This window comes from Dasypus novemcinctus, chromosome 31 (genome assembly GCF_030445035.2).
Source record: "Dasypus novemcinctus isolate mDasNov1 chromosome 31, mDasNov1.1.hap2, whole genome shotgun sequence".
NCBI classification, from domain to species: domain Eukaryota; kingdom Metazoa; phylum Chordata; class Mammalia; order Cingulata; family Dasypodidae; genus Dasypus; species Dasypus novemcinctus.
Window position 1 is genome coordinate 39,005,528 of NC_080703.1, and position 25,697 is coordinate 39,031,224.

Consider the following 25,697-nt stretch of genomic DNA (forward strand, 5'->3'; position numbering starts at 1 on the left):
GAGATGGTGAGAAGAAACATCTTAGGTTTCAAGGTTGACATTTTTTTCCGTTCTAAGCTTCACATCATGGATCTTGGAGAGTTGAGAGTTTTTAAGCCAGGCATAGATGACGTTACACTTCTCCTAATGAGAGACACACATCTATCAACTCCAGTGATTTATATAAAGACCTTCCATGCATGCCTTAACCTACCTTCCCTTGTCCTCTCACCTCTACCTTGTCCCTTTCACATACTGTGAAATACTTGTTAATGTCCCTAAGCACCCCTCCCCCCCATTTTAGCCTCAATGACAAAAGCTACACAAATAGGCAAACTAAGTAGAATATTGCTATTGTCCTTCTGATATATGAGACAATCATTCCCACCCCAAATTCATTTATTCTATAAAGACTTCGCAGGTCATTCCCCAACAGAATTGCAACCAAATTTGAACCACACTTTGCATGCCTTTCCAACTAGTATGGTAATTTGTGCTAACGTGTTATTGTTCATTTCAAGGGCAAAGCAAGCCTTATTCACCCCAAAGTTCCTAAGACAATGGCTTAGCAGATAATTAATGTTCATTAAGTATTGCTGAAGGAATGATTTAATGAATGAAGTACAGAATTCTTCAGAGCAGTTGTGTTCCTCCCATATGTGTATTGGGTCTTAGACACCCCCAGAAACTGGTCTTTCAGAACCTTCAATGTGCTTCTCCAAAGTTTTTGTTTGTTTTTCTTCAAGCTCATTGGCCAGAAGTCTCATGCCATGCCTTTGGTTCAAAAGTGATTCCAAATGACAGTTTATGAAGAATAAATTGTTGGCATAATTTCCATCCTTAACATATTTGATCGCAATTTTCTACCATATAATGAAATAGAAACAAAATTACTTCGTATTACCTTTAAAAAGACTACATAGTGAAACTTTTCTTATTCTTCATGTATCATACCCATCATAAGAAATGTATTTCTGATAAAGGCATAAATCTAATTATTGCAAATCAGAAACTTTTTCATTGCAGGGAAGTTATGAGACCTCCTGTGATAAGTTCTTTTAAGGGCAAAGAATTCATCTACAAGGCAAAGAGAATGAGAATAAATAATTGGTTCATTCTCTCTCTTCTGCTTTTATGTAAACCTGGAATAAAGTTTAAATAAAGAAAATCAGTTAGTTTAACATAGCCAACCTCAATGCAAGAGTGCAGAGTGTAATTTCTTAAATTCTAAATGTGGTTTGAGGCGTGGGAAAGATTTGTAAAAGGCACTGTTTCAAAACGGTCCATGCAGACAGCTCAGAATTGGGCCTAAGAAGGTTAACAAGATGGAAGCCACCGAGTCACGTTATAGTGCAAAGACCTGCCTAGGGTGTTAATCTTTGCAGAAGTCAGATTTTTGGACTGATTCCCACCCCCCACCCAGAGGTGGCTAAGATACCTGCAAATGGACCAGCTGACCCAATGGAAACTTCCTTATTTGGAAAGACAAAGTGACTTGTCAAGAGACTTGGATTAACATCTGGAATGTATTACTAGGCCTCCTACGTTACTTTTTTTTTTCCCCAGAAAAAAATACCATTTAATAGTAAATTTTTTTCCCTTCTTATCTTTTTGTAAATGTTACATTCAAAAAATACGAGGTTCCCATATACCCCCCACCCCCCTCACCCCATTCCTCCCACATCATCAACCTCTTTCATCTTGTGGCACATGCATTGCATTTGGTGCATATTGGAGCACTGCTGCACCGTATGGCTAATAGTTTACACTGTAGTTGACACTCTCCCCCAGTCCACCCAGTGGGCCATGGCAGGACACACAAGGTCCACCATCTGTCCCTGCAGCACCACCTAGGACAACTCCAAGTCCTGAAAATGCCTCCACATCACATCTCCTTCCCTCCCCCTACTCTCAACAGCTACCGTGGCCACTTTCTTCACATCAATGCTACAATTTCTTTTATACCAGGGAATGAAGGATCATTTAACAGCACACTGACTAAAAATGTCTGAGAGTAGTGTAACTCTAAGGCGAGTTTAGAGCAAGGTTCACTTGTATGCCATCACCAAATGTGAAGGAAGACCCTCCTTCCACTGAGCCTTACATTCCCAAAGATTTCAAACAGAAACTCAGCAGAGTAACCGCCATACAAACATGCTTTCTAGAAGAACAGATGTGACAGCATTAGGCTTTATCCCATAGTTATACCTTATGTAACGACTATGAGACGGCCCCCGTGGTCGACAGAATTCTAGGATGGTTCCCAAGCCTCACACCTCCTGGGGCACACACCCTGTGTAATCCCCTCCAGGTGAGTATGGGTGGGACTTGTGAATATGATGGACATGGCAGAGGAGGAAGGAGTCTGCACATGTGGTCAAGGTCCATAATCAATTGGCTCTGAATTCATCAAAAAGGAAATTATCCTTGGTGGGCCCAACTTAGAGAGGCACGTTCTAGCAGGCCATGGAGAAGTAAGGGCCTATGGACCAAGAAATGTGGACAGAACCCAAGGGAAGCCTCCAGGGGCCGAGACAAGTGCCCGGTCATCAGCACTTGCATAAGAATGCAAGGAACTGGATCCGTACAACAGCTACACAAGATGAGAAGACCCCAAACCTCAGATGAGACCTCAGCCCTCGCTGACATCATCACTGCCTCCTTGCGAGGCCCCGAGCAGAGGGCTCAGCTCACCTGTGCCTAGACATCTGACCCATAAAAAATGGGAGAAAATAAACAGTTAAGTTTAGAGGGTTTCAAGTGACAAGTGTGGCTATACATGAGTCAAAGAGATTAATACTTTTAAGGCTCTTAGTTTTCTAAGTCTTACTATCAAGTACAAACCAGAAGAACCTATTTCAAATGCAAATATATTTTAGTGGTAGTTTCACATAACATATTTGTCAACAATATCTAAAAATTGAATATCCAAAAATATGTTCAACTAATGGTACACAATTGTATTTCAATACTGACAAAAGTGTACTTTCTAAAATCTGGAAGGAAAAAAATGTCCTGTTTTGCAAAATAATAAAGTGTCACTAGGCAAGAAAACATACCATTAACTTTCTTTATGTTACCCTGTGATAATAAATCAACTGAAAAACTTGTAAGATTATGTTACAGGCTTTTATATTGTCATATATTTCTTTTTTTCCTGGGGAGGAGTTTTAGATGATGATGATGTTTTATGTTGTTTTGTTATTTTTTATTCCAATATCAAGTCAACGAAACTAATAATACTGCATGTTGGTTAAGTTAGCAAGGTAATTTGCCAAGGTTAACGTTTGCTCTCCTATTTTATTTTTCATCAAAACTGTCAAAATTAGAGAAAATAAACTGGCATGACTGTAAACTATACCTAATAAATAAAGCGGAAAAAATGTAACAAGTTAACACATTATACAACATTATTTACTCTTCAGTGTAGTTAAATGGGGGGCAATTTTGCAAATTTAAAACTTGCAAAAAGTGTCATTTCAAGAAAAGAGAAGAAAGAATTGCTTAAAAATCAAAAGAAAGAAGGATGCTCATCAGAAGAGTTTTAGGGATAATAATTATATTTAAATTTGCATCAACCCAGAAGAGATAGCATAATAAATTAACTAAATATTTAACTGAAAAATGGTGTGTCCATGGTTCTTGAGTCAGTAAAATTTGTGGCTAAAATTTTCTGTAAGGTATTTTAAATTTAAATTACTGAATTAGAGGAAAAGCAAATGAGAAAATAAACCCTCTTCGACTGAGTGCGTGTGTGTTTTTGGGGGGAAAGGAGTATTCAGTAAATGCTGTGAACAAAATCTTTGCCAATATAAACCTTTGTGTTAATCTACACTTTCAAATTTGCTTCACTGATTGTCAGACGTCAATGTTCCCTCCAGGAGCGCCCGGCCCCTGTGGAGCACAGACCAAGCACGCTTTCCAATAGTGTTTTAGTTTCTCTATTATTCTAAACGTTGGTATGTGATAATGGCATTCCCAAATAAGGTTTTAATATTCCTAACTTTCTACTTTATTGACACGAATGTGTAGCTAAAACAGTGGCGTTTTTCACTAGTACACCCATCTCTCTCTCCAGGCCCTACAACTTATAATGTTACAGTAAGACAGAGAAAAATCAAGGTATCCTCACACTGATGATCCAAAGCCCTTCCTGCTAGCAACTGATATCTAAATGTATCCCTGCAGCAACTCCAGGGCCCAGCTGGGATGATTCACTACACACTGCACTCCATTCAACTTTAGATGACAACAAACTAAGCAACTATCATTTTTCAATTATCTCAATTTCAATAGATGTATTCAGGATCAATGTTTAATCTTTGGGTTTAAAATACACGACCTCCTGAATGAACATCCACGTGAAATTAATCATTTCCTCTAGTAACAAACAGTCGTACCCACAGTCATACATGGCCGGAGATAGCAGTGGTGATTTTGAGCAGAGGCCATCATGGTAGGGACTTGAGGTTTTCTTGCAATATTTTTTTCTTATTATTACATAAAGACATTTGTGCTTCACTCATACAGTCTAATGCAAAGGGGAGACAATGGCAGAAACTAAAGATAAAAGCCCTGGAAGAAGAGACCAAAGAGCCACACCACCTCCCACGACTGGGTTGCCCATCCAGCATAAAAACGGAACGAAGTCAAAGCCAGTATTTCATTTCTTTCTCTGGTAAACTTTTCCAATTATTCCTTAAGCATGAAAGTCCAGGACTTGCTTCTTACTGTAAGAGTGTATATCTAGATTACTAGAGTAGAAATAAAAGTAGATGTCCTCTTTACATCAGCTTCAAGAAATAGGAAGTCACCGTTGAAACCAATGATGCCTGAACCACTGAGAAAGCCTTCAAGATCAATGAGCTTCTATGAGTCTTGTTTAATAGGCAGGAAAAGGGGAGGTAGCGCACAGAAGCCACATAAACCGGCAGGACGGCGTGGATTCTCATAGTGAAACGGATGGTGAGCATTTGCTGGGGTGAGAGCGCCGACTTACTCACGATAGGCTAAAGCTTTGAGGACCCGCAAGCTTGAAAAGCTTGGAGAGGGGCACGGACCTGACCATGGTCCTGAAGGAGATCAACTTGCTGATAATTTCTACAAACATCCACACACAACATTTGTGTAAAAAACTGTAGCTAAAAGAGCTAAATATCCGATAATATTCTCCCGCAAAAAAAAAAAAAAAGAAAGAGAAAAAGTAGGAACTTTCTCTTAGACTCAGCATTTACAACGCACACCTCCTCCTTTCCCAACAGAATTCTACAGAAATCTCGCACTTGGCATTTCGGATTCTGGGTCCCTTTCGACTAAACCCAGGTGGGAAATCATGCCTATCCGAAAGACCTCAGGGAAGGCAGCTCGTGGCAGATGTGGGCTCTGCTGGAAGAAGCTCTAAACTCTCAGGGAACGGCAGCTAAGATCTGGGGAGCTCACAACTGTAGGAAGACACGGAGGCAGTAGGCTAGTACTGCCCATTTTCCAACCGTAAAATTGCCACCCATTCCCTCAAACAGGCACCAAAACGCAAGTCCCACGGTAGACACGGCGGCGGCGCTTCCCCAAGACGTTTTCCAGCCCTGACCAGCCCAAGAAGTCAAGAGCAAACTACACCCATCCAAAGTGTTCAGAGCTCACCGTCCCAGGGGAGGGAGAAAAAAAAAAAAATTCTCCGTACAAAGGACACCTTGGTAAAACCAGAAGGAAATTCATTCCGGTGGGACAAAATGGGAGGTGGGAGCAAAAGGCATTTAAACGAAAAATGCCATTCTCAAAAAAAAAAAAAAAAAAAAGCCCTGCAACTCGTGTAAGCGCGAGACTTACGCGTTCCGTCAAAGCGGGTGGCGATGGTGTCCAGGAAGGTGTTTTGGGGCGCCAGTAATCCCTTCATCACCGGCATCTTCCCAGCGCCGTGTGGAATTCTCCATCAAAGTTTGTCCCGAAGGATGGCTCGAGAGCAAAGTGGCAGGAGGGGCAGAGGGCGGCGTGGTGACGGCAGGGGAGGGGAGCCCGGCGCGGCGAGGGGGCCGAGGGGGGCCACGGGAGCGATCGGGTTCCCGCCGCCGCCCGCGCGCGCGCCCCCCGCGCCCGCCCCGCACTCCCGGCTCAGCCCCGCGCCGCCGCCTCCAGCTCGCCCGCCGGGCGCCGCGGCTGCCAGCCAGCCTCGCCCCGCACCTCGCCGGCGCGGCCCCAGCCCGCGGGGGCCCCCGGGTCGTGCCGGGCTGCGAGCGGAGTCCGGAGAGGCTGGGGAGCGCGGAGCCTCGGCGTCTCCCAGGGGCGCCGGGAAGCGCGGCGGGCGCGGCTCCCACCACCCCACCCCCCCGGGAGCCGGGGAAACAAAGACCCCTTTGTTCGCGCTCGGCCCTGTCGCGGGGAGCCGGGAGCCCGTGGGTGTGGTGTGCCGAGAAGGGGAGGAGACAGGTCGGGCAGGTACCCGGTCCCCGCCTAAAACTTGGGAGGCGGGAGCCCCCCCAGCCCCCGCCCCTGCGGTGTCCAAGGGAGCGGAGGTAGCCGGGCGGCCCGGGGGGGAGGTGACCGCTCCCGGCGCACCTGCCACTACGAGGCCCGCGGAGGAGCAGCGGAGCGCCCAGGTCGCCGCGCGCCCCCACGGCGGTCGCCTCGCCTCGCGGCCCCGAGCGCCCGGCTTCCTCCACCCCCGCCTCCGGGCGCCAGAAGAGGGGGCTTCCGCGCGCCCCTCCCCGGACTGCCATCCGCCTCCCCCCCCCCCAAGCCGTCCCCAACTAAAAGTAGGAACAACCAGAATGGCCTTTTCGAGGGACCACGCAGGGTGTGAAAAAAAGTTTGCAATTTTTATTGAATTGCAAAATGCAACCAAAGTAGAGCCTTGCAATAAAAAATAAAGAGCTCCAGCCCCGATCCCCTCGTCTGCTCCCCCACCCCGTCACCCCAATGGAGAGGGTCCCCCCCCCCCAAAACCTGCCCCCACCATAAAGAAAGCCTGCCCGGGTCCCTGGAACAGTAGGGGCCTCGGGAAACGAAAGCGGCCTCTCCCTGCCCGCCTCCACCCTGCAGGCCCCGGGGGCTTCCCCGCCGCGCGCTCCCAGGGCGGACCTCGCCCAGGCCTGGGGCGCAGCAAACCCCCCACCCCCGGGGAGGGGGGTGCAGAGGAGCCGTGGGGGGGGCGGTCTCCAGCAGCCCTGGGACGCAGGGATGGCGGGGACGTGGGCGCCCAGGCCAGCCCAGGTGCGGCGCACCCGGAAGGAGTGCGGCCACCGCGAACAGGTGTCGGGGCCCCGGCAAGGGGCGGCCCCGGGGGCGCTGGGGCGCTGGGGCGCGGCGGGAGCGCCCCGCACCCCGGGCGGCGGGGGGAGGGGGCTTTGTCTGAATTCTCGGCGCCCGCGACGCGCGAGGGGGACCCTGCGGGTTTCGTCACGGCCGCCCGGGGTCCCGGGAGGGTGGGGGGCAGGGCGGCTTCCCCCTCGCCCGCCCCCGCCCCCCTCTCTGCTGATGCACTTCCTGCGGCCGAGGATTCCCTTTGTGTTGAAATCCCAGCTCCCGCCTCCGCGCGCGGCGGCCGCGGCGGGGGCGCGCCCGGGAGGGGACGGGAGTCCTGTGCTGGGGGGGGGGGTCCCGAGCCCAGCGCCCCGCGGAGCCTGGCCCCCCACCCCCACCCCCGCGTCGCCCCCACCCCGGCCGGCTGCGCTCTGCAGAAGCCGGGTCCCTGCGGGTGCTGCCCTCGCGCGCTGCGGGACTCCGCGGGCTCCCACGCGGGCCGAGCCGGCGAGAGAAAGACGGGGCGCCGCGGCCGGGGAGGGGGGGCGATCGCGCCCCGGAAACCCCGGCTGCCGCTGCCTACTGAAAAGCGAGCGGAACGCCCCTTTCAAGTGGCCCGGAGTGCGGCAGGAAATGTGTGCGCGCCACGACTCGAGTTCGGGAGCTGTGCGTCGCTGGGGGGGGTGAAATTGTTTCTAAATGGATCTGCTCGGTGTTGTCAGACGCGTGAGCTCGTAGCCAGAAACCAGCAACAGACGCTTAAAAATGGCAACTCAACGGGAACGCCGCGAGAGGCTGGCAATGAGAGCCTTCGTCGCGCCCCTCCCTCACCTGCTGGGTGGCCGGGGCTGTGCCCGCTCTCACCGGATCCCTGCCCTAAATTCCAATTCCAGCCCCTTGGTGGGTTGAATTCACCACCCTTAGGTCCTTCCCCGCGGAGGAGCCTTCCTCAGTGCCGTTATTACAGCTCTAGGCTTGGCTGCCAGAGCTTCTCTAAACTCTGGCCCAAACAGGGACCAAAGCCTGCGAGTTCCTGGCCGGGGTGAGGCCGAGCTGCGACTTTAAACCGTGACACCGGTGAAAGTTCTCACATATTAAGGCCCCTTACATTTTTTTTAAATTTATTGAAATTTGTCACTCATATGTAAACAATAACTATAATAGTTGTGAGCTTACTAAACATATATAACATCAAACATATGTAACATCTCACCCTACCTCCAAAAACTTGCATTGTTTTTAAACCTTTTTCACTAATGATTAAAGAGCATTGTCAAGGGAAGCGGCCTTGGCCCAGTGGTTAGGGCGTCCTTCTACCACATGGCAGGTCTGCAGTTCAAACCCCGGGTCTCCTTGACCCGTGTGGAGCTGGCCCATGCGCAGTGCTGATGCGCGCAAGGAGTGCCCTGCCACGCAGGGGTGTCCCCCGCGTAGGGGAGCCCCACGCGCAAGGAGTGCGCCCCGTAAGGAGAGCCGCCCAGTGCGAAAGAAAGTGCAGCCTGCCCAGGAATGGCACCACACACACACAGAGAGCTGATGCAACAAGATGACGCAACAAAAAGAAATACAGATCCCCAGTGCCGCTGATAAGGAAAGAAGTGGTCACAGAAGAACACACAGTGAATGAACAGAGAGAGCAGACAACTGGCGGGGGGCGAGGGATAAAAAAAAAAATCTTAAAAAAAAAAAAAAAGAGCATTGTCAAAATATTACTACTAAACAAACTGTTTTCCCCCTAACCAATCCAATTATTTTCCATCTTGAATTCAAAGGCCCAGGAATGAGCACCACAAAGGCAGGTGTTTTCACTCTCCCTTGGCCCCAGTCTCAGGTGCTTTAGGAATCCAAGTGTCCCCACGGACTGACAAAGAGAACCTCCACTCATTTCATCGCAGACCCCTCCCTCTGGGCGTATGGCCTTTCTCTATGGCCCCAATAAGACAACAGGACAAGAATACAAGATAAACCCACAGAAGAGTGAACCCAAGGTTCATAGAAAGAGATTCATGGTCGCAGAGGAGCAGGTCATTTTTTACACTCTAAATTATAAGAAAAGGCACAAAACCTCTCAACTCAGACCAAGGTACCCCGTTTTGTGTACCATGGAAGGACCCCTCCAGGTAAAACTAACCAAGGCAAACTTCACTGGTTTACTACAGTTAACTAGTAGCATTTCTCCTTATTGTATCTGTTTATCTGTTGAAATGTAACAAACCACCTCCAGAATCTAAGGACTTCTAACAACAGTATTTTAATTTTTTCACAGATTGCAGTCTGGGCAGGGCTCAGCTTATCCTGGGACTGGAGGATGCGCTTCTAAGATGACTTACTCACGGAATGGCAACTTGGCGCCTGCTTCAGCTGACAGCTCTGGCAGTGCTGGTTCTGTGGGAATTTGGCTCTTCTCTGTAAGACTCTGTCGGTGAACTTCTTGGGTTTCTCGTAGCATGGTGGCTGTGCTTCAAGAGAAGGAGGTGGAGCTGCCAGCTTCTCAAGGCCTGAAAACTGCCAGAGCAAGCTCAGCTTCAAAGAGAAGGCACATCCGTTCACTCTCTTGACGGAAGAAGTGTCAAATAATTTTGGACCATGTTTTAAGACCCCCATATCAATTTATTAGTGTTTCATGGTCATAATAGTCTTCTAAAATTTGGCTTAAAGGAACCAGTTTTCATCTGTTTTAGGCATTTCTGTAAGAGTTTGGGATTTATGGGCACAAGATCTGGGTTCAAGTTCATCATTCTTTGCAAAATGTAAGACACACGTGATAAAATATATATCAACGTTATGTGACAACTATAAGCTACATATGAATGACGTTGTTATTCTTTTCTTTGAATTCTGATTCTCTCTGACACTTGTAGGCTGGATGGGACTGAAAATGGAGTGCAAAATCCTGCACATTGCTCAATGGTTTTAGGTTTTCTTCATGCCCATTTTCTAATTCTAGCTTTCATCCAACACTATGGCACAAGCATGCTACAAATGCCTCATTGAGGTGCATGTATTTGACTACAGGCTTTGAAAACATTTCTAAAACTTTTCGACCACCCAGTTTTAAACCCAAAGAGAAGGAACTCTTGAGTTGATAGGCTGGTGTAAAAAAACATCTGCTCAGAAGTGTTGGTTTCTGATTTTGTCTCTAACCCAAATCCCCTTTGTGTCCTGCTGTGACCTTGGGCATGTCATTTTATCTTTGAGACTTTTCATTCCCTTGCTTGTAAAATGGGAAAATACTTGCCCTTTCTACTCCACTGATGAGAAGATGGTATTTGTAAAAAAAAAAGTATTGAAACCTGTAATGGGCTGCTTATCATATAAAAGATTATTTTAATCATCTTTCTTTTATTGTGTGTTCTAACATATCCAATACAAAATAGTTTGTGCACAATAAATATTGTTGACTGACTTAAAATGTGTGGTCTTATTAAATCAGAACACATTTATGTATTCATAACCCGTTCACAGTTTATGGCTTGTGTGTGCTTTCCCCTCTAAATAGAAACAGTTCTAGTGGCTCAGAGGAAAATAAAGCTCATTCAATTATTTTACTAATGCTTTTTAATTGACCTGCTTGGTGGCTAAGATGGATTTTGATGGCATGATCATTGTCTTCTGTTCCAAAATACTCTCAACATATGTAGAAATGGAAATACTCTGGAGAAATCTCCAGAGCTTTGGTGTCAAAATAATCCAGGTTATGCTGCTATAAAAACGCAGAATCTTGGTGTTGTTTTTGTTTTGTTTTCTTTACAACAATGCTTTATTCCTCGCTCACTCTACTTGTCCAATGCAAATTGTCCAGGCTCTCTGCTTATTATAGGAACCCAGACTAATGGAATCTCCTGCTCAAAATGTGTTTTCCTAGATGGGAAAAAAAGAGAAAATCTAACAAAGCATTCACTGAGTATCAAAATATATTTGAGGGAAGCAGATATTGCTCAACAGATAAAACGTCTGCCTACCATATAGGAGGTCCAAGGGTTCCATTCCCAGGGCCTCCTGGCTCATGCGATGAGCTGGCCCATGCATAGTGCTGCTGTACACAAGGAGTGCTGGCCTACACAGGGGTGCCCCCTGTGCAAGGAGTGGCCCCTGCACGAGAGAGTCGCCTGGCACAAAACCGCAGCCTGCCCAGGAGTGGTGCCACACACATGGAGAGCTGACACAGCAAGATGACACAACAAAAAGAGACACAGATCCCCAGTGCCGCCTGATGAGAATGCAAGCAGACACGGAAGAACACACAGCAAATGGACACAGAGAGGAGACAACGGGGGAGGGGGGGAGAAATAAATAAATCTTTAAAAAAAAACATTTAACACTCATTGTGTGTCGAAATAAGTCTCATGACCATGCTGAATTTTTAAGAAGTGGTAAAATGCAATCCAACCAGGAGAAAAAGAGTTCTGCAATGTTAGGGAACGAGCAGGTGATTGCCTAGAAGGGTGCTGCTCAGGTCCCTGCTCAGGAGAACCTGCAGGGACAAAACCCAGCCCCAGCCCCTTCCCATGTGTGGCATATCCATGCAGCACCGCGCTCTCTCAGGGCTCCTCTGCATCAATGGATGAACATGACATGGGTATTTGAACTGAGCCATTCCTGCCCAACGTGGGACTCCTCCAACAGCCTCTCTTCTCTTGGGATTCCCGACCAGCTTTGCAGAGACCTTCCCAGGACTGCAGCTCTCTGCTTACCTGATTCCCCTCCCTTGCCACTCCCTTAACTGGGACCAGACCCACCTCGTAGCTCTTCCCCCATTCCTGATTCCAACTCCCTTTATTCTCTCAAGCACTTTCCTCCATAAATGTCTTTTATTGTTTAATAGCATCTTGGTATCTGCTTCTGAATTGGCACAAGCAAAAATGGCCATCATATCTATTTGCTTTTTCACTACACAGATATCAGGTGGTATATCACCAGGACTCTTGCAGGGCCAGAAAACCAACTTGGATGAAGAGTTAGCATATCCCAGGAGGCAAAGATTATCTCATTAATCAAAGGAAATGGGCGGCAGACTTGGCCCAGTGGCTAGGGCATCTTCCTACCACATGGGAGGTCCTCGGTTCAAACCCTGGGCCTCCTTGACCCATGTGCAGTGCTGATGAGTGCAAGGAGTGCCATGCCACATAGGGGAGCCCCACATGCAAGGAGTGCGCCCCGTAAGGAGAGCTACCGAGCGTGAAACAAAGTGCAGCCTGCCCAGGAATGGTGCCGCACACACGGAGAGCTGACACAACAAGATGTCACAACAAAAAGAAACACAGATTCCCATGCCGCTGACAACAACAGAAGCGGACAAAGAAGACGCAGCAAATAGACACAGAGAACAGACAACCGGGGTGGGGGGGAAGGGGAGAGAAATAAATAAATAACATCTTAAAAAAAAAAAAAAGGAATGACCAAATTCTGGGGAAGGCAGACGTGCAGCTGTGCTTCAGAACAACCCAGGACCAAGTCGCAAATACAACCTAGAGTTCATCTTTCTGTCTGTCCCTGAGTCTCACCAGGCCAACTCATTCTTGCCACTCTAGGTCAGCTTCCTTCACAAGGTGGAGGGTTTGATTCCCCCAAACCTCCTGAGCCCACTGATTCTTTCCCAGAGAAGTTTTAAAATGGTCCAGGCCTGGGAAAATCTCTGATTGCCTCTGCTTAGGTCAGATGAATACCTTTAAAATAATCTCCAGTGGCCAAGGAACATACTTATTTAGCTCAAATGTGGTCTTTTAGAGCCCACCCTTGTACATCAGGGCAGTTACCTGAGAAGAGAGAACCCCTGGGTCCATTTGCTGGGTTCCACAGTTGACAATTCTTGAAGAGAACCAACTTCACCTCTCTTTGTTGCCTTATGTTGGTGATCAAGTAATTTTCAGTTTTGTAGCCAGCCTAGAACCCAACACACTCCCTGCCCCAGAAAACATAGCATATGCTCATTAAGTAAAAGAGTAAAGCAATTCAGCACACAAAGAATCAGAGGGTATCACCCTATATTGAATAAACTAGCCCTCACCTCTTGTTTGAACTTGGGCACTACATTTCCAACTGCTATGTGGGTATCTCCACCTTGATGACTCAAGGCCCTTTAACAAGTACAGAACAAAACCCATCATCTTCACTCCTGCAACTAGTTTTCATTTTTTCTTCCCCCATTTTCCATCCACAATTCACCACTAGCTCAAACAATAATTTGGATCCAGTCTGAATTTTCTTTTCCTTCCAATGAAATGCATACTCCATCACTAGCTTCTAGCATCTCAAGCTCTTTAGTATATATGGAGTCTGTCTTTTCTCCATTCTTCTGTCATCCCCTTAGTTATGGTACTCATCCTTTCTCATTCTAATAATTGTCTCCTAGTTAGTCTCCCTGTCACAAAATCACTTTTCAATTCTTCCTTCACACTCCAACTTTTGTATGATGAAAGATAATCAAACACTCCCTCTTTAAATCCTTATGTCCTAAAGGACAAACAAAACTACATCACCTATTCTTTAAAACCATTCAAGAGATGGCTTCTAGATAGCTATCTAGCCTCATCTACCTCACACCTACCAGTCTAACTCTTGTATTCACCTCATGAACCTCATGCTGAGTTACAGTTCCCAGAAGATAGTGACCTCTTTCAGATATCTGTTCCTTTTAGCCTGCTGTTACCTATATCCCAGATGACTTTCCCCTACTGCTGACTTCCCTTACCTGTTGAAATCATGACCCAAGGATCACCTTCAACATCATTTCCATTAAACCTTCCTTTGAATTCCCTCATCCAAGTTAAGTACTCCTTTCTTTGAGGACCTATAGTAACTCATGTATGCCTCTGCTATAATCCTAGTCCTATGACAGTGTATCCCTCACCAGATTGGGATACACTGAAGGACAGGTGCCATGTCTTATTCATCTTGAAATCCTCAAGGACTAGCTTAGAGTTAGGCATGAAGTAGATGTTTGTTTACAGATAGAGAGGGACCAGGGACTCACTATACAAAATAGAATCAAACTGCAACAGTCTTAAAGGGGATGTAAATATAAAATTGACAGATTATCAGTTAATAATAAATTACATAATCATCCTACATATAATCATGTGTTTCATAGCTACAATACAATATAGGAAAAATGCCCTATATTTATTCGGACTCTACTTGACTGTCAGTAACAGTCAACTTAGAGTGACCAAGAGTCTCTTAAACAAGGAGGGTTAGTTTTCTCCCAAATAACTGGCCCTGGGATAGATAATTGCAGATATAAGTTCAGAAACTCAAAAATGTCAGCAATTATCTCTGATTATCTTGACAATTTCCTCATGGTTGCAAGATGGCTGCTGAAATTCCACCCACTATTTCTTTCTTTACTATCACAAGTGGGTAAGTACAGTGCTTACTGAAGCTGGCTCTTTTTAAAACTTCTAAGAAAACATTCTCTCCTTCCCCTCAGAAGACTTCCACAACATCTCATTTGCTTGCACTATGTCTCAGCTATATTTCAGCCATATCTGAAAAAAAAAGTCTTGGAAGTGATTCATTAAATTAGCTTACATGAGCTTTATAAAAGAAGAGTTTAGAGTTGAAGCTGGGGGTGATGAACCTACAGTTCTTGCTGCATATTTCAAAGGAAATTATATTAAAAAGTTCATGGTCTGGATGACAAAAGAATTTCATATCACAAGCTAACTCTACAGAAGCTAACTCTACAGCAGCCACTTGGATTCCTGTATTGAAAATCATTTTTAGGTCACTCCTAGGTTTAGTGAGAAATAGTTCAGGATCAATTAGAGGTGACTGCCATGAGTGTGGAAAAAAGGACAGTGACCATGTAACTGTCAAAAAACTTAGGGATTTTGGCATTGCAATGGTCCTTGAGCATTACCTGGGTAGCTCAATCCTAGTGCCACATTCTTCCCATCTCATAGAGGACAAGGCACCAACTATTTACTAGCAAATGAATACCCCCCTCAAATTGCAGTCACTTAACCAGTAAAATTTTATTATTGCTTATAGAGCAAGTTAAGGGGCGGCTCTTCCCTGTGAGGTGAAACAGTACATCCAGGTGGATGGATGTTCAGCCATCTTAGAGTGGTAGATCCAAACACAGAGGCATCCTTCATTGCCGTCAAACTAAAGAGTTATCTGGAAGGTCATACATCTGATAGTCTGTATTTCAGCCCAGAAATTGCACATCACTTCTTCCTAGAGCCCATTGACCTGAATTACTCTCATGCTCTTACCCACCTGTAAGAAGGCTGAGAAATGTGCTCTGTTTACCCCCATCCGTAAGGAGAGAATAGTAATAGCCACCTTAAAGGATTTGTTTGATATATAAATTTGTTAATACATGTAAAGCACATAGAACAGTGTCAGAATTACAGTAGGAGTTCAATAAATAAATGTAATAAATAAATACAATAGGATATTATGATTCTTTTAGGTTACTCTCACTTTAAGGATTTAGGTTACTTCAACAGACCTAGGGCTATAGTTGGGTAGTAGATTCCTAGAGGCTCTGTGGAGCCACCTAATAACATCCATAATTTTTGGTAAATTTCCATGTCAGTTGAGTCACACAGCCAAGTATATATTCCATATCCTATTGCCATTAAATAAATATGATCCTCTTTGGAAAAGCAGAGGTTGAAAAGTAGAGAAAATATTGCCTTTGTTTACTTAAGTTCACCATCTTTCCCTCACCTTGAAAATATCCTGTTGCAGGAAACTTACTATTGTGTCCCACAATGCCTTTCTCAATTTTTCAACACTGCTCAGATTTTACACAAACTCTGTCGCCCCAATCTCATTAGAACTTAGTGCTGAACGTTCTCAATAGCCTGGTCTCTCATCTAGCTGTGGATTTGAAATACATCCATCCTCACCTCCTTAACTCTCTCCCAGGAAAAAGTGTTCTGTTCAAAATGATCACATCACCACCCGTACTTTTTCATAGTCTATTTCTAGCTCTTCCAGAATCTTGTTTTGCTTGTTATATACTTCTCTTCTCTATTTCTGTTTCCTCCTTTGACCTATAAATATCCAAGACTCTAATCCTAAACAACATCCTTCCTTATTTATCTAATTTTTCACATTTCCTTCACATGTAAATTTCCTGAAATTCATCTGTATTCACCATCATCACTTTCTTACTCCCCACTCTCTCATCAACCCTCCATAATAAGGATTCTTCTTCAACCATTCTGTTAATGAAGTCATTAATGCCCTAATTGTCTAAACCAATGGGCATTTTAAGTTCATATATTCTTCAAATGTTTCACTTCATTTGACTCTGGCAATTAATTCCTTCTTAAAACTCTCAAGTCTATAATATTCTAAGATAGCAAACTTTCCTGTCTTGGACAAAAGGACACATAGTTGTTGAATATTCAGTTTTCTTTGAAGGATTCTCTTCATTGATCCACTCTTTAAATTACAGTGTTTCTAAAATTTCCATAACCTGTACCATGAAACTTCTCAATCTCAATTACCTCTATATTTTAACTGTATCCTCTATGAGATTATTTTCCAAATCTACACTTGGAAGATGAAGTGTCTCTCCTAGCCTCAAGACTGACAATATGTAACTATGGACTTTTTAGTTGCACTTCATTATTTCTCCCACCATAATCTCCTGTATTTCCTATCAAGTAATCTATATGAGACACCAGGAAGTCCAATATCCATTGAACCTCCAGCTCTTTATTTAATATCCTAAAAAAGTCTTAGTCTTTAATTTCTCCATCCTAAATATTACAGCCCTCATTTAGGCTTTCATCTTATCTTTTCTCAACCCCTGCAATGGTATGCCAGAGTTGCTATGACAAATACCACCAGATGGGTTGGCTTAAACAATGTGATTTTATTGTCTCATGATTTGGAAGGCTAGAAGTCCAAGACCAAGGGCTTGTTTCCCCTTGAGTTTGAAGCATTCCAGTAATCCTCCATTACATGGCAATCTTTCTCATGGTGTCTGCTTATCTGATTTCCACTGATTTCTGACTTCTGACATCTGACTTTGACTTTTGTGTACAGTTTCCTTGCTTATAAGAACTTCAGTCATATGGATTTAGACCCATGCTGATTCAATTTGGCCTCATCTAAATAGGGATCAGTGAAGATCATATTCACAAATGTGCCCACACCTTAACTAATAATAATAGGTTCAAAAGTCTTATTTACAAATGGGTTCACATTCACAGGAATGTGGATTAGGTTTTTTGTGGGGTACATGATTCAGTCCCCAATGGCCCATCCTCTTATGTTTGTCTTATATGCAAAATAAATTCACCTAATCCCGATACCATAAAAGCCATAAGTCATTCAGTAACAACTCTTAAGTTCAAAGCCTCATCAGAATCAGCTATTGGTGTGGTCCATCCTGGGGTAAAAATTCTCTCCATCTGTAGACCTCTGAGATACAGAAAACAAAATATGTGCTTTCAAAGTACCATGGTAGAAGAGACATATTCTCATTCTAGAAGAGACACGTTCTCATATCTCAATGGTAGAAGAGACATGATAGAAGATAGATATTCTCATTCCAGGTGGGATAAATTGGAAGGATAAAAAGGTCCCAACCAAGTTCACAGGTCCCTACCAAGTTCAAAATGTTCCAGGGCAAACTCTGGTAGATTCCAAAGTCTAAGAGTAAACTGTGGCTTCATGCTTTTGCCTTCCATGCCTGACAGAGCAACAGCCCCACCCATTCAAAGTTCCGCTGGCAGCGACCATTCTCTCCCCAAATCCAGAGTAGAAGGCCAGCTCCCACCATATGCTGGAGTAGAAACCCCACCCTATACAAGGGCCCAGGCGGAAGCCCTTTTCTTTTTGCCAAAGGAAATCTCTTCTGCGCAGCTCTCTGCTCCATGGGTCTGCCCTTGATGTCATTTTTCCTTCATTTTATCTCATTTCAATCCCTTTCTTTTCAGTCGGTCAGGGTTTCTGTTCTTACGAAATTCTCAAAAACCTGCCCAGTTTTGTATGCTGTTCAAGGAAGACTCCAAACCATCACCCTTAGCATCTTCCACAGGTAGTACCTGGATAATTGTATTTCTATTTTTGACTTACTCTGAGATGGTTGATTGGGTCCATGAGTTATCTACCTGATCTCCTTAGTAAGCAGCTGATTAGTCACACCCTCAAATGGGGCCCCATTCTCTGGAGACTCTCCTTAGAGAGAGCCCTGATAGAGCTGCTTCTGGCCCAATTTTCAGAGCATGCTATCTGAATAGGCCAAGGATTTTCCAAACCCTCAATTGCTTGCTCCTTTGTACTTAAAGAGTTAAGTCCTCAGTTTATCTCTTTCCTCTCATTTTACTATAAGCAACAAGAAGAAAGTAGGCTACACCTTCCACACTTCATCTGGAAATATTCTCAGCTAAATATACAAGTTCATTGCTTACAATTTCCAACTCTAATCCAACCTAGGACATAATTCAGCCAAATTCTCTGCTACTTTATAACAAGGATTGCATTTCCTCCAGTTTCCAATAACACATTCATCACTTTTTCCTTAGTCCTCATCAAAAGTAACTTTACTGTCCGTATTTCTACCAATATTCTGCTCAGGACAAAATATATATTCTCCAAGAGGATAGAAATCTTCTCTACAGCTCTTTTTACAACACTCTAGTCTTTTCTTATCAAGCACCTCAAACTTCTTTACGCATCTATCCATTACTCTATTTCAAAGAAACTGGCACTTTTTAATAGCATCACCTGACTTTCCAGTACCAAGAACTGTTCTACTTTTCCAGGGCTGCTATGACAAATACCACACTACGAATTGATTGGCTTAAGCAATGAGAATTTATTGTCTCACGGTTTGGGAGGCTAGAAGAACAACATCAAGGTATTGGCAGGGCTTGCTTTCTCCAGGAATCTGACCCGTTCCAGCAATCCTCTGTCAGATGGCCATCTGTCTCTTGTGTCTGCTCCTTTGATCACTGCCGACTTCTAGCTTCTACTTTTGCATTCAATGGTCTTTGTTTATAAGGACTTCAGTCATATGGGTTTAGACATACCCTGATTCTATTGGACCTCATCAAAGTAGTATCTTTGGAGACCCTACGTATCTTTGGAGACCCTACTCACAAATGAGTCCACACCTTAACTTTAAAAGTCCTCTTTACAAATGGTTTCACACCCACAGAAACATGGATTAAGACTTGCACATGTCTTTTGTGGGGGATACTTTATTCAATCCCTAACAGCCTTCTAAGTGGTTTTTGGCCAGCAGTTTTGCTATCTCAAAATCATTCTCCACATTGGAGCAAGCATGATCTTTAATAAGACAAAGCTGATTGTGTCACCCCCCATTTTGCTTATGGGATAAAGTTAAAGGTCTACATTCTGAGCTCAGCTTATGCTTTATGACTCATTTCTCCTTACTCTCACGTTTTCTGGGCAAGGAAGATGGAAAATACCTTGAAGTTCACAAAGCATGCAATGTTCTTCTAGAAATTATGACTTTGATCATGCCATCACCACAGTCTAGAAAATATTTCCCAAACTTCTTTAGAATGATTAGTGTACACATTCCCACTTTCCTCTCCAGCCTAATCTGGATTCCCCTCAAACTGGAGACATATTGCTTTCTTCATAGTTGTTGTCTATCAGTTGTTGCACACCATCTAACCTAGTTTTACTTGTGTGGTTTTAGGCAATTTATTTATCTTTTCTGAGACTTAAGGGACATAATTCCTGAGACTCTAGGAACATAATTTCACAAGGTGATTGTGAGGGATAAATGAGATAAGACAAAAAAAGTGATTAGTATTGTTTTTACTTTTTGTTCGCTTCTATATTCGCAGGGATTAACAAGGCTCCTGGCACATGGTAAGCACTTAACATATTTGTTCAAAGAATGAATGTTAGTTATCATAATTATTATCTCAATCATGTCACCAACACATTGTTTTTTATTTCTTAGTCTATCATTTTGTTTCTCTACCATGCATTGAGCTTCTTAAAATTTTTGTCTTATCCAACCTTTCATTTAAGGTTATTTACCACAGATGTCTTCAAAAAATGTTTGATGAATGAGGAATGAAATAGTGGATGAATAAAATTAGTCTACATTTGTTTGTCCTCTGCAGCAAGGGTCCACATTTTTTGTTTTATTTTGTTTTCTGGATAACGATATCTTTGCTAGCTAGTCATTTTCTTTTCCTTATCCCAGTTGATAGAGTGCCAATGTGTGTGAGGAGGTGGTGTGTGCATATGCTCATTTTATATTTATTGATTTTATAAATCCCCCCAAATTTGAACTTAAAAACAATATTCTGAGCCCTTCCCCTACACTGCAAATAATTGAGAAGAGGAATTGCTATGTGATCCAAATTACCTCATTCAAATGATTGAACACACAGGTACTTTAAATCATCCTTTGCAGCACAAGTTTTGCACCCTACAATCTTTACTAAGTCTATAACTATTCACTATGACTCCAAGGCAATTTCCCATGTCCCTGTCCTGCACTGGGGATTCCATTTCCTCATGATGATATTATTTAAAAAACACCACCACCAACAAAAAACAGGGTCCCCATTTGTTGGATGCTGTTAAGCTGCATGAATCATACATATTATCAGATGGGTGGGTATTTGTGAAAAGTGAGGTGATGCAAGTTCTGCTTATTAAAATGATTTTATTCCTAATGCAATCTCTTCCTGCTTTTTGAACTATTTCAAGACAGCTTACAATTAAAACTCATAGATGAAATTGTAGTTCAAATAAAGTAATGCAAATGGCAGGATTATAATTTCTTTACTTCTTTATAGCCTGACAGGTTTTCCAAATTGTCTATAATGAGTACTTCTAACTTTTGTAGTAAAAATCAAAATATACTAAAAAAAAAAAAAAAAAAAAAGGAAAAGCAGAATCTGTGTAAAGGAAGGGGCAATTTAATTGTGCAAGGAATATGGTTAACACACCTAAGCAGCAAATTAAGCACATGGCTAGATGAAAGTAACCTTCTGTCATTTGGGTGAGACCAAACTCTTTCCCAGTTCCAAGGGGAAATTGTCACCTTGTTTCAAGTTCCACTCCAAGCTCAACCTCAACTAATTTTGTGACCTTGAAAAAAGCACTTAATGTCTCTGGAGATGTAGTATGATTCATATTCCGTTAGAAAATTTCAAAATAATATTGGGAGCCCTTTCTTTACATTTGAACATCAAATTCCTGCAACAATCCTTGTTGCCCCTTAAAAACTTGAAAGAAAAACTGTACCCCTTTGCTCACATCCAGAGCAAGACAATTCAGAGTTTTGCCTCATGCATTGAAGTTGAAAAGAGTGACTCTCACACCCCCCTTCTCCTCCCTAGATTCTACCCGGGTTTCTGTTTTTAGACTTTCACACAAGGAAAAAATACATAAAGTCAGTCTTTTCCAAGTCTCCTGCTGCTCCTTTGTATGTATTTAAACCCCATGTTTTAGCAGAAGATGAGAATAGATGCTCGGTGCTGATGTAAATGGCAATGCCGTCATCACTCAGCTAATGGAAAACAGAAACAAAAGGGTCGGGTGTGGGCCTGAGCAATTCTAGGTGTTCACGAAATAGATGTTTAAAAATATATTCAGTTCCTGGTGGTCAGACACGGTGCTATTTCTTTATTTCATTGTCTCATGGGGCTAGCTCACAAATCTCTTTCTTTTCTGAACTCTAGTAGCCCTAACTCCAATAAATCTTTATTTTGTTGGGTCTCGTGCAATATCAGAACATGTCTCTTGTTAATGTGTTGACCTGTTTCTATACAATTTCATTTCATCACCTTTCAATGTCTTTTAGCAGTCGGTCTCTTACTATAGGAAAGATGTCTTAGGGGCAGGGGGTGTATTTTAGATGCTTTTTATCTTTTATGGTACCGAGCCTGCAGCTGAGTTCTTTCATAATAGATTTGTCTTCTCCTGTACATAGTGGATGATTTAGGCAATGTGGGTTGAAGTGAATCGACTAGGACCTCCGTGTTGCCAACTTCTTCATCTTCATATTTTACTCGAGATCCCTGAAGGATAGAATCAATTCAGTAGCATTTCTTTTACGGCCTCAACTTAACAGCTCTCTTTTCCCCTACTTTTCACTCTTACTTCTCTCTCTTCTCTTTCCTCTGTTACTTAGCCACCATCTTTTCTCAGACTCAGCTCAAAACTCACCTCCTCTGATGGATTTCTAAAACCGACTTTTTGCACTTTGAAATTGCCTTAATGCTTCTAATTTTAATTAGTTCCCACTTCGATCATCGCTTTAATTTTCAGGATTCAGTTTGTGTTATTTCCCTTTGCTGCTGCTCAGTTTGGGAATGCTTCTTATGTAATTCCACTCCCTAATTACACTCCTAACCAGACTGTAAAGAGAAGTTTGGGGTCATTTCTTTCTTATTGCTGAATATACAATGCCTGGCACATTAAAGTAGCTCAACAAATGCTAGTTTCTTCCCTTTTCAGCTGCCTCCAAATAACAGGAGGTCAAAATATATTTTTAAATTGTGCCTCTGGAACCACTTCTGGTGTTAGCCTTGGCACTTAGGGACCATTAGCTCTGTTCTATGTTCATTAATCCAAAGTGGAGTGGAGTAAAGTGACAAAATGTTTGATACATTTTAGAATCATAGGATGGCAAAACTAAGAATAAACTATAAAGACCATATAATCTCAAGAGCAGATGAGGCAGCCATTCTATAAGAAGGACTAGGATTTTTCCAGGGTCAAACAGCCAATTCAAGACAAGGTGCTTCAATCTGGACTCTCTTAGCACAGTTCCCTTTGGACTTTGCCTTGGAATCTCTGCCTTTTCTTGTATCAAAGGTTTTCAAAATGTGAAGTTGGTGTACAGTTGGCTGCTCAATTCCTAACATGGTCATCGAAGATTAGCATTGTCCTTTTTTATGAGTTATAACTCTTCTCATAAAATATTCCTGGAAGTTCATCTCTTATTTAAAACTCCTCAAACTTGGGTGCGTGTGCCTCTGATATTTCATGGCATATGATAAAATGCTATTCAAAGCCATATGTAAACAAGGCATACCTCCCAGAAATTTTATTTTCATATTTCATCTGATAAATGTAAAATGTATATTGATGAGAACAAATAGTTATGGAGATGGTTTGTAGAGACAAAGAATGTGGCAGGTTCTGCCCTCAAAAACTATGCAGACACAGCTATGCCATAGGTATTACAAGATTCAAAAAGATACAATGCTTTGAGAATATTTTAAACTCTAAAGAAAAATTAGAAAAGGGCAATTCTGGGTTACTTCAAACACTACTTTCACTTTAAATTACTAATGTGAGAGAAAATAGATGGAAAGTTTAATGAGGTTTATTATACACATAGATGATAAGAATGAGAATTAAAAGCTCAGTAACTTCTACATGGATCATTTGGTTATACAATTACCTGATCCTCAATGTTGTCTTATTTCATTCTTTCTCAGTGATACAAATAAAAATCTCTCTTTATAACATTATATACATTATATATTACATAACAATCCCATTTGACTTTTAATTTAAAGGCGAAAAAAGAAATTTTTTTAAATGAAGATATTCGAAATAATGAAATCATTAAAAAGGAAATTTTTAAAATGAAAATATTTGAAATAATGAAATCATTAGAATATTATATCTTAACATTTGTGGCGAGAAGTTCCCAAAGACAATAATTTGTAATTGACTTTTCACAAGTCATTTTTTTCTTTAGGCTAGTAATTTCTTGTGATAGTTACTAATTTGGGGGGGATGGAAGGTTAGATCTGAAAAATCGATGTATAAAAATCATTGGAAATGCTCAAATACAGTTGAATGGGGAGAAGTGGCAATGGTTTATTCCTTACATTAAAAATACTTAAGGATCAATATCACTCCTGTGCTTAGTGAAAAATTCACAAAATGATTCTGGCAGCAGAGAGATGTGATTGCCCAAATGAAGAATAAGGGAATGAATTAATGGATGAATTAATGAATGGACAAAATAATATGCTTCTCAAACAAGTGGCAGGTATCTCAGCTTAATGTATTATTTTATTCTGTACATTATGTGGAAGTGTGGGTTTATTTGAATTTTGGAAGAAAAGGGTATTTTTATCTATCGACAAGCCCACACTGCACCTCCTTTATATTAAGTTCAAGTTTCAACAGTTAAACACTTCTGTAGATAGCATTTCATAGCTTACTCATTCTTTGCTGCCAAAGGCAACAAAACATCTAGCGTTTTTTTTTCATTGTTGTTAAATGCTTATTTAAGCACATGTGGAAGAATTTGGGAGAAAGTAGTTAAAATCACATCTGCGCCCTGTCTTTTCTTTTAAGGATTAGAACCTTTGAAAGGGTTATTTTCTCTTTCAAAGCAATGTATAGTATGGCATAACATTCAGAGAGTAAATAGTATTTAATCATTTGTTTGCATTCAGAAAAATAAAAATAAAAATTCTGTTACAAACCTGGGTAGTCAAAGACTCAGAGTTGAATTGAAATTTTATTTCCCATTTACAAGTCAAGAACTTTCATTTAATTGCTTCCTGAGACATAATTTAAAACAAACTGAAAGTTTGCTTTTTTTTTTGAGAATTCCAAAGCATAACTTCCCTTACCAATTGGGCTTTTTCCTCATTATGATTTTAATGCTTGGCACTGGCTCCACTCTCAAAAAAATTGTGTTAATTACAATTTGCATACACGTTTCAGAAAGTAAACAGAGAAACTAGTCACTCTAAACAGTGTGATATAATTGAAAAACCACTGGACTTGAAATCAAGAAACTTGAGTGTTAGTCTTGAACATGTAAGGCACACTTAAATTGTATTATAAACTCTCTGAATCATTGTTCTTCATCTAAAAATGAAAGATAGGGAATAAATTCGATGCTGCTCACTTTTCTGTGGAAATTCCCTAAGGAATCTTTTTCATACTTGTATAGGCCTCTAGTGCAGTATTTCTCAAAATTATGATAATGCTAAACTAATTCTTTGTGGAATGATTTTAATTGTAACAAAATTAAATTACTTTATTTTAATAATAAGCGATTATGAAAATAAATATTAGGAAAACATTTTTGCCATTTCAGTAGAGAAAAAAATATTCTTTTAAATCTTTATATTCTTTATGTTTTAAAAGGATTACATGAAATATTAAGTTTATAATACTGCAGGTGGGAATAAGATAAACATATATAAAAGTGATGGAGGATGCATATTTATTGGAAAATAAATACTGCCCTAAAATATGCAAGTCCCACTTTGAGAAACACAGGACTTCATGATATTTAAAATTCTTCCTTCCATTTTCTAAATAAAGGCCTTTAATAAAATGAACCACAGTAGTTTTTCATTAGATGGCTAAAAAGAGACCACACAGAAAGTACACTAAATTTAAACTTTGGGAACCCTAAGCTAAATTTTGTTTCTCTTCAAATTTAGTTCCTTGTGTCTTGGGTGGTTGTTTCACATTAAAAAATCTTAAGTTATTCAAGGGCTTTTAAATAGAAGGTAAACATGTGGATACAG

At 42.2% G+C, this 25,697-nt stretch overlaps 1 protein-coding gene across 1 annotated transcript in view; it reads right to left on the reverse strand.

Annotated features, from left to right (window-relative positions):
- The window catches only part of KCNH8 (potassium voltage-gated channel subfamily H member 8), a 407,588-nt gene extending 401,538 nt beyond the window's left edge, over positions 1–6,050 (reverse strand). Inside the window, exon 1 of the mRNA XM_058290622.2 lies at positions 5,806–6,050. Within this exon, the coding sequence (XP_058146605.1) occupies positions 5,806–5,881 (76 nt within the window). The 5' untranslated portion in view covers positions 5,882–6,050. The remainder of the gene's footprint in view (positions 1–5,805) is intronic.
- Positions 6,051–25,697: the final 19,647 nt, after the last annotated feature.